The 15,975-nt window shown below is 38.1% G+C and overlaps 1 protein-coding gene across 4 annotated transcripts in view; it reads left to right on the top strand.

The window, feature by feature from the left end:
• EPHA6 (EPH receptor A6) overlaps positions 1-14,782 on the top strand; it is a 374,340-nt gene extending 359,558 nt beyond the window's left edge. For all 4 annotated transcript variants that reach the window (XM_036388927.2, XM_036388906.2, XM_036388943.2 and 1 more), the window contains 2 exons: positions 1,908-2,057; positions 5,002-14,782. In XM_036388927.2, coding sequence (XP_036244820.1) covers positions 1,908-2,057; positions 5,002-5,116 — 265 coding nt within the window. In that variant the 3' untranslated portion in view covers positions 5,117-14,782. The remainder of the gene's footprint in view (positions 1-1,907; positions 2,058-5,001) is intronic.
• Positions 14,783-15,975: the final 1,193 nt, after the last annotated feature.

Raw genomic sequence — 15,975 nt, 5'->3', positions numbered from 1 at the left:
AAAGTAGCTGTGTCTTAGCTTGCTAAATCTTTATTTGTCTGCAGAAGAATGGCAGCAGTGACCAAATAAGAGACTATGCTGTTACCATCCCACAACAAATTCTTGATAGTGGGACCCAGGGTTTGTTGGTTTTTGCCATTAATAATGTTTCAGAAATGAATGCAGCCTCAGAATAAGCAAGGCTGAGGTAGAAGAATTTGTCAGTATTTGTAGGCTTATTGATCCAAGCTATCCCTGCATATATCAGCTGAAATCAGCAAAGGTCCAGGTGGCCTCACTCTCTTCAGTCACTAAGAGTCACCTTAAGATAAGATAAAGGCACTTTCATGGAGACCCTGTGGGCTTTGAAAGGATTCTCAAGCCCTGAGTGAGGCTTTCTGAGAACCTTTAAATGTTTTTGACAAGGGCTGAGCAACAAGGCAAAATTGGGGCTGGTACCTTGCTGTGGGAAAGGCTGAATGGAGAAGTTGGTAGGAAAACCTGGAGTGAGGGCTGCAGCCATTTCATCAACACAGACTGGGAGACTTGTGGGATTAAATATCCATGCCCTAGAGTTAGCATCCTCTCTGGGTGTATGAATATAAATATATATGACTTGCTGTTTGTGCCTGGATCACTTTCTTTAGCGTCAGAGTAATGTACTTTTATGTCTTTTTATTTAAATCATAACTTAGGGTCTAAAATACTTATGCTTTATTGAACTATGACTGACTTCACCTGCTTGTGAAAGTTTTTTCCCATTCATTTGAGAATGCTTGGTGCAGTTGTTGGGTAACCTTCTATAGAATCATAGAGTAATTCAGATGGGAAGGGACCGTGGTAGGTCTTTAATTACAGTTTGTACTTAACTGTGTTCTCCTGTCCTTCAGCTTCTCCCTCTCTCATTTTGATAATATGAATGAAAATCACTGTACTTACTGTATTTGAGGATGTGTGGGTGAAACTTGGTTCATTAAGATATGAGGCTGTGTTGCTTCCTACATGAAGTCATGTTCTATCAGTAAATGTTGGCTGGCTTTTGCTGTCTAAATTTTCATTTACAATAAATTGTGTCTTTCTCCTAAAGACTATCATAAAGCTTTCACAAACATCAGTGTGCATTTTCTGCATTTTATTCATACAATTTCTCTACACAAAATGCATAAAGCAAGTGGAAGTTGTGAGCCCTCCAAATGTGGCACACAACAGAAGACTGGAAATCAGTGCCCCAAAATTACAATCTTCTTTTTTTCCCATCTTTCTGTTTCAGTTGTGATAATATTAGGGGAAAGAGCTCAAAAAGAATTGTGACTAAATTAGCTCGTTCCATTTTATTTGCTCCTCTATGTAATTATATGTAAAAGCAAAAATATGACATTTTATTCTTTTGGCTTCTTTTAGGGTGAGTTTTAGCTTTTGAGTACTGTAATCAAAGTGTTCCTGTAGCACAATGGTATCACAATGAGGAGCCATCTGGGGTGGGGCGGTTGTAGGTAAATGTAAAAATCATCTCATGGTGGTTTAATTTTTTTAATTGCATCTTATGCTAAATTTTCATTGTCCTCTACATTGAATACTGTATCAAAAATTATTATAATCCTGAACATGTCGATCTGCAAGGAAACATTCTGGGAACAAAAAGAAGTGCCGTGGGAGAGGCCTATTCCTCAGTGTGTTACTGAGTTGCAGTTCTTTAATAAAATGTATTGTTTAAGTAGTGCAGCTTGGCAGACTGAAGTGATTTATAAGTTTTAGACAAGAGGTTAAAGAGATCCTCAGTTAAGGTCTGACCTTTACAGCTCAGACTCCTCTCTCATTCCTTCTGCCTTTTAGTAAAAGCTTTGTCAACCAGGGTAAATTGAGTGTCATATTTTGTATTGCTTGGTAACCTTTCCTTTTTTTTTGGTTTTGTTTTGTTTTGTTTACAGAATGCCAGATTCACCTGGTGAAGTTCCAGAATATCCTTTGTTTGTTTCAGTCAGTGACTGGCTGGATTCCATAAAAATGGGTCAGTATAAAAATAACTTCATGGCAGCAGGTTTCACAACTTTGGATATGGTTTCAAGAATGAATATTGAGTAAGTATATAATCTATTATCCCTACAGTGACAAATTAATCTGAATTGGGATGCTGCAGGAACACAAATATTGTGGAATATGGAACAGTGCTTTCATTTCCTTTCCTTCCTCAGCTCACAAAAGACAAATACAGTTATTTAGCAAAACGACACAAGAAATGTACGATGGAGTGACCCAGAATTGTTAGATCCACTCTGTGACCACACCTATACAACCAAAAGCCAGGGATGAGTGTGTTTCTTGGGGAATCAGTTTTGATCTAGACCACTGAAATCAGTGGTAAAAATATTTTCTTACTTTGCTATGAATATCATCATGACTTTATCAGTCCTAACAACGAAGTTGTTCCAACCATCTCTGACACTGCCCGGGGTTTTTCAATGCAAACCCTGCACTCAATACAGAAATGTTTGGGCAAACTATGGACTCATATGGTAGCATGATGATGAGATCTCTTTTGCTCTCTATTCCCTTCCCATGAATTCCCAATCTTTTATTTGATGCTGGGACTGCCTGTATTAATGGTAGCTGTCAGTTAAGATTGAAGAATTTTACATGTAAAGTTAGGACTGATTTTCTCCCATGTGTATCATTTCATATTCACCTACATTGAATTCCATCTACCACCACATTATGGCATAGTCACTTAGTCTTGTGAGATCCTTCCAAAACTCTGCCCAGCTGCCCCCTTTCCTTCCTGCCCTGAACAATTCAGCCTCACCAGCTGACTTGTTCTGTTTTCCCAGACCATTTACTGATTTGTTGAACAATAATGTTCAACGTTATCCCAGCAGATGTCCCTGCAGATTTATATCAATAACTGCGTTGTAAAACCTGACCATTTACTGCTAATCTACAGTTATTTAGTCATGCAAAGACCACACTATGCTACATATTATGTTATACCCTATATTACATAGAAGTTGCTCCTCATTTTCATTATAAAGCTTTTATGAGGAATATTCCCTAAAGCTTTTGGGAATCCAAGTGAGGTGTATCAAATGGATCATCTGTATCCACTGGAAACAAGTAATTTTATAAAACAGAACTTTTATTTGCAAAAGCCACGGTGACTCAAGTAGCTCATTTATACAAGCATCCAGTAATTTTGTACTTTCCTGTTGTTTCCCTTATGCCCTGTAATGATCCCAGACTCACGGGTCTGTGGTTCCCCAGATCTTCCCTGGAAACATTTTGTCTGGCACCATGCTCCATACTTCAGGCACCAAGAAATTTTTTAACATGTGGAGCACAGCTGGTAACTCCCTCTCTCGCAAGCCTGATAGTAAATCCATTTTTTCATCTTCACTTTCTTTTGGAACTTTTGCCTAAATATAGTCTTGTCTGGACATGGGCTGCAGCTTGTTTTTACAGTTTTTCCTATAACCTCTCCTGCAGTCACTTCAGATACTCTGGCACATCCCCCAGAAAGGATCTGGCATGAGAGTCATTTCAATTTCTTCCACAGTGAATGTCAACTCAAATGGTTAAGTTTTCCAGCAATGGCCACTCCTCCAGTGCTCTTTTATGCCTAAATCATCATTAGACTCTACACATTTTATGGCAGGTTTCTTGTACCCAGTGAGTTTGCAAAAAGATTTATTTTAACTTTTATTTTTTCTATTTTATTGTTGGGCTTTTTTTTTTTTGTTTACTTCTCAAGTTCCTTTTTAGTCTGCCTTACTGTGCTTTTACAGCTAATCTAAGGTTATCATCCTTTCTACTTTCTTTAGATACCATTTCAACTTTTTGAGAGATTCCCTCTCTCTTCAAATAATTTGTGTTACACAAGACCTGCTGGCTTCTTTTTGTGCTTTTTCAGGCCTTCCTTGATAAATGCTAAGCATTGGTCTTGCATTTCTAAAAGCACTCTCCACTGTAAAGTTTTATTCTTTACACGGACTCCTTTTAGCTTCTCAGATACTCAATATTTTTGCTGACCTCAAGTGTTGTCTATCATGCCCCATGAGAATGTTAAGCCTAAGCACATAATAATTGCAAGCTCTGCAGTGGTTCCTCAGCTAGAGGATACCAATCTGCAGATCAGATGCAGATATCTGGAACTGCACATCTGAAAGTCATGAAGGCCATGCCTTTTCCCATGAGTTCCTTTACTGGTTGTATCATACAGTTTTTGAGGATAAACAGCAATATCTGTCTATGTCCCAGTGTGGGATTTGCATAATTGACAAATCTGGCATATCTGAAGTTTCCTGTTCTCAGCACCTCTGTGATCTTTCTCAGCTCTTGCAGCTGGGGATGTTTATAGAAAAACTAAGTTGATGAATTGTGCTGAGCTCTGGTGGCTGTTGACTTCATTCCTGCCAAAGAGTTGAGCCCTGTAGGTGACAAGAGCTACCCACTCTGGGGTGCAGGGCTAGATGAGAGGGACTGGGAGGGAAATCAGGGTCAGTCTGGAAGATTCACTGCTAATTTGATCTTTAGACCATCCTTCACTACCTCCTACCATTCCCCAAATCATCAGAAGCACGACCTGTTATTTCTGCCTCAGAACTGTGATACTGAGTGTAAGCCCCAATCCTTTTCAAGTATGAGTGGGAAACAATTGCTACAATCACATTACTAAAAATGGGCTGTTGGAACTCACCTAATTAGGCCTTGAGATTTGGAAAGATTAATTGACCATTAGTATCACTAATAAGCCCCAGTATCACTAATTAAGAGCAGTAAGCCCCAGTTCTCTAAATGCATCTTTTTATTATATTTTGGGAATCCAAAATATATATTCTTTTTCTTAAATGACTGTTTTTTTCAAAAATTGAAATTGACAGATACAGAAAAATTTAACATTTGCAGCTTTCTTATATGCCGTGGCCAGGAAGGGAAACTGTCCTGGAGAAGAAGTCATCATATAATTATATTCTTTTGTGCACCAGAGGCTTTATTATATTTGCATCCAAGATGAAACTTTTTATCTTGCAGTGACATTAGAAGAATTGGAGTTGCACTCATTGGACACCAGAGACGAATAGTCAGCAGTTTACAGACTTTGCGGTTACACATGATGCACATACAGGAGAAAGGATTTCATGTATGAAAGTAATAGAAGCAACTGTGTTTTGTGCCTCAGCATTTCTAAAATGGAAAAATATTCTCATTCTTCCCTCCTGCTCTTCCCAACTTCAAGAACTGCAGTCTCCAGTTCAGACTATACAAGTACTTCTATGTTAATGCTTCCAAACTGGAATTTTTAATCACACTGCACAGCTCCTCCACCAGTTCTCTGCCGATAAAATCCTGGCCTACTGCAAGACTCTTGCTACACATTGATGAATAACTCAGCATGGATGTGTAACTTTGTATAACAGTATTTGGGAAACTTTCATGGACTTACTTGAAAGTAGTAATCTATTTGGCCTGGTGTGGCTTCTTTATCGATGTATTTAGAATTTGCTGGTAGATCAAAAAGTATTTGAATTCTTTCATGTTCTGTGACCATGTAACTTCCAACACCAAATGTGCAATCAAAAAGAAGTTTAACATAAATATTTATTTTATCTCTTAATTAAATCCAAAAGTATGTGTCCTATCATTATATTACTTTCTAATAGTTTGAATGCTGGTAAGCTGGTGCCTCAAAACATTAGTATTGTTTGCAGAAATGACTGATGATTTTATGTAGCGAGTTTTCATTGTGTGAATAATTGGAAGCACAGTGAGAGTAATCTGTTTGAAATCTTAAGGAAGGTTCTTGATTTTCAATTACTTTAGCACTCGACACTTTTTATGCTTTAAATTTTAGATTAGGTTGGGAAATTTGTTTATCCTTGGGATTCATCACCACCCTACAACCCTTTTTTTTTTTCAATGTAATAGCATTTGCTTCTACTACTGGAAAACTGACCACATGTAAAACACGGGTGTCAGCTCTGTTGCAGACACACAGATTTCAGAAGAGCTTTCTGTTTCAAACATGCAGGTCTCTGCTGTTGGATAGGGAATCATCTCCAGCAGCAGCAGCAGAGCTCAGAGGGCCAGCCATGGGTGGGGTGATGGAATCATTCCCGTGGGAGCAGGCTGGCCATATCCTCTTCCAGCCAAGGGCAGTAGTGCAGCCCCACTGCTGCTGGAAGTTACAGGCTGCAGGATGCAGTGACCTTGCACAAAGGCAGAAAAGGAGATGCAGGACAGCAGTGTGGTAACATGTTGCCTTGAGCCTACTTCTAACTGCTTTTAGAAGTTAAAAAGCAAACTCTGCTGAAATGGAGCTCTGGTCATTCCAAACCAGCTCTTCATTTAGTACAGATCTCTAAAGGACATCTGAGGTATTACCTTTAGAACCCTTCAATAGCCATATTTACATGCAAGAAAACGTCAGCAAAGGCCTAACATAATATTTGTACCTCTCTAAGACTTCCAGCTTCCATGTTTTGTTCAGACAACTGACACAGACGTGCTGGGCTACTTTTCCAAACTTTTGCATGGGATATGCACTCCTGGGAGCAGGGGCAGGACCGCATGGCCGTGCTGTGGGAACCCCACGCAGATCTGCAATGCATGTCACATGTAACCCTGAGCAGAAGCTTCTCTTCATTCCTGTGTCCTTTGGAGGGTATCTTTGAGTTCTGTGGCATTCCAATGTACTCAAGCATTGCAGCTCTTCTGTTAAAACGTGCATTTGGGTAATCAGTATAATCTATGTGTATATCAAAAGGAACTAACTACTTTGTGTAATCATAATGGTATTTACTGCTTCATTTACAGCTTGTAAATCACAAGGTATTTCCTAAGTCTTGGAAAAGGCTGCCATTGTATATCAGTGACAAAGAATGAAAATCAGAAGGCAACTCAGAAAAGATTATGCTTCCAACCAGATCACAGAGTAAGACACGAGGCCAGATTCCCTGTTGTCAATTTATGTTGGAATAGTTGCGTTAATTTAGGTGAGATAGCAGGAATGCACTAAGTAATTTTTTCTTTCTTTCATTAAAAAAAAAAAAGGGCAGATGTAACTGAGGAAAGAGTTTTCTGAAGATCAGGAGCCACTGGTGTTCTACAATGCCAATTTGATGAGCTTGTTTAAAGAAGGGCAGCTTCAATCCTGTTGTAGCTCCAAAGGTAATTTTGTCAGCAGGAGTATTCCCACTGAAGTCATCAGTCCAGCACAAGGATGTAAGTTTTGCAGGACCACAGCCCTTCAGTGGGGAAAAAACCATTTGTTCTTTTCTGTGACTGTCACTCGAAAAATTCTGCCTGAATTCCACATCTGAATAATTTTTTGGTAGAGGTGCTCTTACAGAAAGAAAACCATACGTTCCTGAAACCTTTTGAAAAATACTGACACACCACAGAGTAATTTAAAAGTGGATTATGCTTCATCATTCTATGATCCATTTAGCCTATCATTGCTTCCATGGCCAACAACAGGACATCTGTGGAATAAGCCTTTCTCACAACTAAATCCATTACTGAGGAGGTATGAGTCTGTTATTTGTTAATGGGGTTTCAAAATCATTCATAGCTGACCCAAACCATGTATGTGCACTTTTAGATTGTCTTTTGCCAGTTTTTTTTGTTGCTGGTAGTGAGGATGCAGAATTGACATAGTTATATGCACACAACCTGGATATATTTAATGAAAATTAATTTCTAAATTTATCACACGACTGAAAATATTTTTTCAATAGAAAAAAAATATAACAAAAGTAAAACATTTATTAATCAGATATATTTTTTATATAAACAAGAGTTTGGGTGACCAGAAAGGAAAGAACAAGGATTCTTTGAGTGAACACATTTGTTAATAACATTGTAAATCCAGGATTTTGTGGCTTTATACAGCTTGTTTTTCTGTTGTTGTTTTTGTGGTGGTGCAGTATGACACTTTTCTAATAGTTCTCTTGATGAAATTTACATTTTTCCAATTTTGGGAATGTTTTATTTGCTCTTGTGCTGATTCCTAGTCTATTCTTGCTTTAGTTTAGCAGTTTTTTCATATTTTTTTAATTTAAAAACAAAACAAAAAAACAACCCTAACAGGTGTTATTTTTCAAATGTGAGCTTAATTCTGTACAGGCCACAAATGTATATGTGAAATTAGAGTAACTTTCTTTGTTACAGGAAATTCTTTCTTCATGAGAAAATTAGCTCTAATTATCCTGCATACTGCAGTGTGCAGCTGGAGTTTAAATTTGATAAATTAAAGCAAATCTAATAGGCTGTTTTTGAGAATCTGGCCCACATTACAGAGTGCTTCGTGACTAAAAGTACCCATTGAAAGTTCACAAAATAAAGTGTGTGCTATATGCAAGCAACAAAAAAAAGGTGTTATAACGTGGATGTGTATAAAGAAATAATTCTTACCTGTTTCTCTGCATTCAGTGACAGCTCATCCATTCAGGTAACTGTGCTTGGTCAGATGAATTTCATGCCTTAATTGTATCCAGTCGTTTTGCTGAACCTGTGAAACAGAGAGGGTCTTGTTCATGATGTTCATGGTGTTAAAACTGAGCAAGACACAGCAGAATGTTTAATAGAATTTACTCATGAGGTGTTTGCACGTTGGAATCATTGAGAAACAACAGGAAGCCATGAGGTGAAAGGAAGAGAATTGAGCGATGTCATTTAAATTTTTCTCAAACGAAATTTACCCTTTTTGTTTCCCATGAACTTAAATCCAGTCTCTGTCCAATAAATGCTTAGAAACATGCCATGCTTCAGGACATCAGACAGCATAAAGCAATCCTTTACTTGCAAATAGTGCACTCAACAATAAAATGAATTAGTGAGTAAATTAGTCAAATTCCGTGTCCAATATTCTATTAGGTATTACTTGGATTATTCTGACACAGACCTCATAGACTGCAGTACTTTGATTTTTACATCACTTTAGACTGACTATCCATTTGCCATTTTTAATATGAGCCTAACACAGGGCTTCATTTATTTCTTTTTCAATGCAGATTCCTACAGGATTCAAAGATGGGTCATAAGTAACAAACAGACCCCCTTTATCCAGAATCAGCTGAGATTTACCATGAGGAATAGCAGGGACCGTGGAGGTGCCTAATGAGACTGCATTACCCACAATAATTTCCATGTCAGAATGACCCCATGGGACCACATCAGCCACCAAGGTAAAGCAGCTCAGAATATTCTTGACCTTGTATTGAAGAGCAGTTCCTCATTTCCAGCTGGCCCTGTTGTGAACTGCAGCAGTTATTGAACTGTTTTACCTCAGCTGATGGGATGGTTCTGTGGACACATTCTGGCAGCTCAGAATTCTCTTACGAACATAGGGTACCTGTAACTCCCCTGTCATGGGCTCACTCTGTCTTGGAATATTCTCTCAGAGGGTGAAAAGCAGGAGTTGCCTCTAATCCAGTCCAACATCTTTTCAGTTAAAATCATAACAAAAAGTCTGTCTTCCATTGCATCTTCCAGGAAAAGCACTAAAAAAAGAGACACTTGTGGCATTTGCACATGGTTGAAGAACTCTGTATTCCATTAAGCAGTGTTCTTCCAGAATATCCTTGTTCACCAATTGTAATGAATCTTTCCTGAATAAACAGCAAAGATAATTTCTTTTTTATAATAGCACTATAATTATTTTTTGAGAGTGAGGGAAAGATGTGGTGGGCTGGGCTAACTCGTAGTACAATAATGATCGTGAAATCTCCTGGGGAGAGAAATTAATAACTCCCTAAAACCTACAATAAGGTATAAAGGGAAGAACTGTCCATACTATGCCAAGGAGCTCTAACAAAAACCCTAGAGTTGCATAATACACTGCCAAGTACTCACAGATGGCAAAGTCTTCCACCATCACATCCTGTATTTAGTAGTGGACACTGCCCATCCATTAGTGCTGTATATAATTCCTCAGATCATGGACCAGGGTATGGTGAACATGTTATGGTTATAAAATATTTGTCTATATGTACAAAAAGAATTGTAAATAGAATGTACATCATAATACCAGATTTTTCAAACCTACAGAATTAATGACCTATTACCAACAACACTAATGGGGTTTATTTGCTTTTAAAAATTTTCGTGGCATGCACTGTGTGTGCATAGTTCTTCCCAAAATTCCTTGGCTTGTTAGCTGGAAATGGACAGCCTCTCTTTTCCTCCACTGGTCGAAAAAAACATTTTCAAACAGGCTCAGAGAAGGCTGCCTGCTCATCCTTCTGCTGCCACCAGAATCCTGCTGGTTCTCTTCCACTCAGCTAATTACTGCAGAAATTAGTGATCCCAAAGGGGAAACAAGGTGCCCATGAGCCAGCAGAACTAGGAAGATGGAGTCCATGCTATAAAGAGTTTTCATTTCCTCTGCTGAAATCACAAAGATGTTTACAGAGTATATAAATTATTTTCTTTTACATGATCATTTATGGCCACCTAGGTAGTTAAAATGAGGGAAATTTTCAAGGGCATATGAATAGGGATATGCCAACATATAGCATAAAAAGATAAGCTGACTTTTAGAAGGTAAAAACAACAACAACAGTTGATGAAAAACCTAAGGCTAAAATGGATTAAAATATATTTCCATATTTTATATGTGAAATAAGGTAACACCAGTTCAGTGGAATCTATTTGTGTATATATTTCTTTAAATATCCTGCACAACTATATCTTACTTTCCTTTCCTGCAAGAGATTTCCCAAGTACCTATCTCTTCCAGAAAGGTTTAGCATATTATCTGATATTTTCATACCTGAATAATTAAACTGGAATAAAAAAATGCAAGTTCTGACCATGAAGATATGGGGGGAACGATAGAATTATGAAGTTCTGTCTCAAATTAATTTAAAGTTATCACATCTGTTCTACCTTGTTCCTGTCCAAAATTTTTAGCTGTATGTATCTGAGAACTTTGACTAGTTCTGCACACATCTCAGTGCCACCTCAGAAATTCCTGAGTCTGTAAATGCTTCTGAGATTGTGCAGCTTAATTCATATAAAAAGGGTGATTTGACATGGGACTTTATACAAGACTGAGTTAGGCATAATCAAAAATCAAAATCCCTGTAAAATATCTGTAAGACACCATGAGATAAAATATTTTGCCTTATAAGACTAACACCTCTTCATTTCTGACAATTCAGTGAAGAACTGGTCAGCAGCATCTATGTTGAGTGGTAGGTAAGCCAAAACCCTGAGACTTGAAAACCCACAAATCAAAGAGAAATCCAGGTCTCTGCATTCTTAACTATGGGATGTCAAGGGACTTCAGAGAAAGTAATCTTGAATCTAGAATCTGGAAAATCAGGTTTGGGAGAAATCTGCTTTGGAACCCAAATATTCCTTTCTGGTTGTGGGTGATGGAAAAGTGCCCAATTAAACAGTCTAGGGACTATTTTCATAATATCATTACTACATAATGTTCTGAATGATAAGAAGGAAAAAAAAAATCTATTTTCTGACCTTTCAGGTTCTAGCCCAAAACAGAAAAAAACAGGTACAGTTGTCATAATTAATATTGGAAAGTCCAGCTGAGAGAATTCAGAATGACTAATTGTTCTTATAGCTACATACTGACTTTCTTCAGAGGAACCTAAATAAATAATAAAACATAGAAATTTCCAGTTAATACTGGCTTAGAAACCGAGTTTTTAGTTTTCTCTCATTCAGACTGCTTTTTAACTGAAAATTTTTAATAGGAAAAATGAAAAGCATAATAGGATTATTATTTTTCTCCTGTAAGAAGCTGGGTGCTCTGAGCTGTATAACTTACCATCACAGTCTCTTTGTGTAAAATAGGATTAGCTGAAAAAGACAAAGTGCAGCCAGTGTTCCAAATCTGTAGATTATTTGTCACTAATTGTCAATTCGGGAAGTTCCATTTTTGTTTTGGGCGAGTTCTGCTCTACCACATCCTGCTGAATTATTTTAATCAACATCTCGATTAATTCCTGGGAGAGTGATGTGACTGTGAGGAATTAGAAGTTTCTGTGTTAATAGGCAATAGTGTTGCTGTGATCTAAAATCATGAGAGTTTGGTACTGACTTACATGGCAGTGGGATAAGCCCAATGTCCATATTTTCTGTAGGTAGGCTCCAGATCTGCAAACAGACTCTCCTTTCCTGCACCCCAATACTGTCATGGTTAATTTCTTGTTAGAGAACCAGCATTTATTGGGACAGCAGCTGTCTTGTTCAAATGGATTGCTAGAAGTTTTTGCTGGTTTTAATTGTTCTGTTGAAGCGTTTCAGGTTGAGATGTAGGTTGGTCCCTCAGGGCATGATCCAAAGTCAGCTGTATCCATAAGAAGAGGTCAAGTGAGTGGAACAGGTTTTGAATCAAAGGTTTCTACAGTTTTTCCTGGAACAGATGGCCTCATTTAATGGGGAGAAGAGAGCGCACTGAGCCTAAAAGACAAGGCTGCTACCTCAGGGATGTGATCAAGTAAGCTGGGTTACCTTCAACGTGGAAAAGGTAAAATGCAAGGTACAAAAGTTGGGTGCTGCAGTGTTTGTTGTTTTCTCTGGCATGGATGGTCAACTCTGACTTTGGAATTAGTTACCTAAATGACCTACACATCTAATAGGGCATCTAGCAGAAATTGTTTGGCTTTGTGGGGTTTTTCTCCCCAGATAATTTCCCAAACTTCTGGATTTAAATTCAGGATGAAACCACCAGCCCCATCAAACAAACAGAATTTCCGAACAAATAGGACTTTCCTATCTTTCTTCTTTCCTAAACATAAATCAGGATGCAATATGATCTCCCCTTCATAATACAAGCTCTGGCTGATGATTTGCCTCTTTGAACAAGCTTCTTCCTACTCCTGGTGCACTGCAGTCTGTTTTCAGATTTGCCAGTTAATGAATGGCACAATAGCAAATAAAATAACAAATGCCCTCTTAGTGGTTCCATTTTCTGGATTCTTTTACTAATTCCCTATCTGAAGAAAACCATCCCACTCCAAGATTCCTAATAAGGAAACCTGTAAGCATTTTACAGCTTAATGGCCATGATTCCCTATCTGCCCCTCCCCAAGAAACAGTGAGCTTTGAATTGGCAGTGTAGTTTTTTACTACCATTTCTTCTGCAGTAATTTCTTCTCCCAACTCTTCGAAGTAAGGCTGAGATGTCTATTTCACACTAAAAGTGGGAAAAGTTGTTTCTTTGTTAACTCTGGTGACGGGATTCAGTGTTTGTTGCTCTTACACAGAGCCTTCCATCTGCTTCTGTTGAGGCCAATATCAACATTCTCTGGTGGTATCAGTTACATCACACACAGCGCTGCCATGACTGAAAACCCAGAGGCATAAAAAGGGCTCATTCTTCTCTGGGGTGGTATAAATCCTCCTGACTTCGGGAACTTCTCTGCACTTCTCAGGATTGCGCCTGCAGTTTAGCAAGAAAACAAAAAATCTTTAAAAGATCATGTGAAACCCTGTTTACTGAAAGGCAATAGTTTATTTTCTAGCAAAGCAACATTCATTGATTTAGCTGCAATTAACAGTTTTAATTTTGTCATCACTTTTTTAAAGAAAAACAAACCACTTTGACTTTCAGAAAAAAAATACAAAAATAATATTTTGCTACCTTCCAAACATTAGCTTTGAATTACTTTAGGAAGATAACGTGGTTGCTATGTTTTCTCAGGATAGCCTCTATCTATTTCTGTGTGTTGGTTTTAAATGTATCTGAATTAAAAGGGGTTTTAATCTCTGTCTCTTCTGTGAAATTAGATTGTACAAAACTAAATATGACTGCTCTTCATAGTTTGCTGTTCTAGCATAGCCATAAAATGTATCAATGTATGTGTATATATGAATAAATATTTGATGACAGACACTTTAGATTATATATTTAAGCAGCCATGTCAAAACTTCAGAGGTAGATGGCTTCAAAAGCAATGGTATAGTCATAATACTTGCAAATTATTTTACAAAATCAAACCATGGCCTCAGCACAGATCTCATATCCCTACCAGTAATCTGAAACCCACCTTTTCTTTAAAGACCCCTGCTAAGGTTTGTTTTGCCATTGCTTCTTTAACCAAGATATATTTGAATAATGACAACTACCCGTGGCTCAGTCCTCAGCACTCATCTCCCAGCAGAGCTGCCCTGGTGCTGCAGTTCCAGAGGCTCTGGGCTCCATCTCCATGGTCTGAGCTCCTGTGCCTCTGGAGCTGCTCCTTCTGGGAGATGAACATTGCACAGCCAGTGTCAGTGCTTCCCCCTGGGACTGCCTCACTCCCCAAAATTCCTTTTCTTCACCTAATACATCTCCCATACATGTCCCACTGCACTTTCTTTTTGCCTGTTTATAACGGTACTGTATGAATATCCGTGGAATAAAAAGCTTACCCTACTGATTTGCAGTCCCAAGGGGAATTTACATTAGACGTGAAGTTGTTATTATTTACTGAAAAGTGGTGTTCTCTTCTTTTCTTTATTATTATGATTCTATTCCTATGATACTATGATGTTTCATGTAAATTTTCATGTGCTGGCATGCCTACAAGTTAATAGTGTAATAGAATGCTCAGCTCTCAACATTAGAGTATTTTTAAGGTGAATTGCATCACATATGCCATCTCTTTGCAGAAAGAATATGGGGTTTGGCAAAACTACCTGCTGAGCAACATAATGAGATTTTTGTACAAAGTACAAGTTATTGATTATTATTGTATTTTATTTTTCTATGATTTCCTAAGAGGCATTATCAGGTCTTACAGATGGGGTAAGCCTGTTTATTAAGATATTTATTAGCAAATAAAAGTTACAGTACTGGTGGTTATTTTTGAGTTAATGGTGTTTGTTTGGCCTTAAGTTTCTAATATAATGATCTACAGTGAAGCCATACATGATCATGCAAAAAAATCCCAGCTGCTTAACACAGGGTGGTGTACTAATAAAGATGGACTGGCAATACTCTCCAACACCTGCAATGCTTTGAGGTGGTGTTGTTTTCTTCAGCTAAAAAATGCTCTTCTGTGCTTACCACTGAGCATTTATGCTCAAAAAGCACACACAGTTCACAGCATCAGGGAAAAAAAAACATGCACATTAAAAGCTGCAAACAGCCATGCTCATGCTCTCTCCTTGGGAAACACTGTGAATCTGAATTTTAAATGGCTTTTAATGCACAATTAAGATTCTGCAGTACCGTTCACCCTCCTCATGGTGATTCACTGAGCCATGCAACTCCTCTAGTATTTGTCAAAGCTTTCACTGACAAAAGCAGTTTTAAAACTGATCGTATTATGTAAATAATTCCAGGGCAACGCACGAAAATTCACAGAGAAGTGAATGCCATATACAATAACCAGACCCTACCTCAAAAAGCTTAAAGTTATAATGAGCCTTTCATTGCATAAAATCACATGCATGCAATGCAAGACTGAACAGAAGTAGCTGTAAAGTAATAGGAAATAAGTGTCAGATGCCCACAGTCCATTACGTCCTCTTTATTTTACATGGGAAGAGCTTTCTCACCGAGGACTGTCAGGTTTAACACAGTGTACATAATGAAGAATGAATATTTCATTTTAGATCTGGTTACAGAAATGCCTTTGCCGTTCTGCGTTCTCCACTGAATTCAGAACGACTCCTCAGATAGGGGCTGATTTCAGACAGAAACACTCTTCTCTACCAGATATACCTCACAACTTGGTTAGAGTCCAGGAAGTGCTTAATTAGAGTTTCACTGTGGGATTAATGCTACCCGCCTGTTCCTTCAGTGGCTCATAATGCCACTTCAAGGGAATCTCATCTTTTATTCGGAACCTTCTTGATACAGGAAATACAGCAGACCTTCAACCAATCTGACAGGACTATGTTATGCATAAAATAAAAAAATAGAATTAAAAAAAAAATCCTAAGTGTATTTTCAGCCTCTGTGCCTGGCCTAGCAAGGCTGCCTTCCCCCCAAGCCTTGCTGCTGTCACTGCCCCAGTGACGCGTGCATTTGAGATTTTCCATTCTGCCAAA

The sequence above is a fragment of the Molothrus ater genome, chromosome 2, assembly GCF_012460135.2.
Source record: "Molothrus ater isolate BHLD 08-10-18 breed brown headed cowbird chromosome 2, BPBGC_Mater_1.1, whole genome shotgun sequence".
Taxonomy (NCBI): domain Eukaryota; kingdom Metazoa; phylum Chordata; class Aves; order Passeriformes; family Icteridae; genus Molothrus; species Molothrus ater.
The sequence above is the reverse complement of the archived record's forward strand: the minus strand, read 5'-3'. Positions and strand labels throughout refer to the sequence as shown.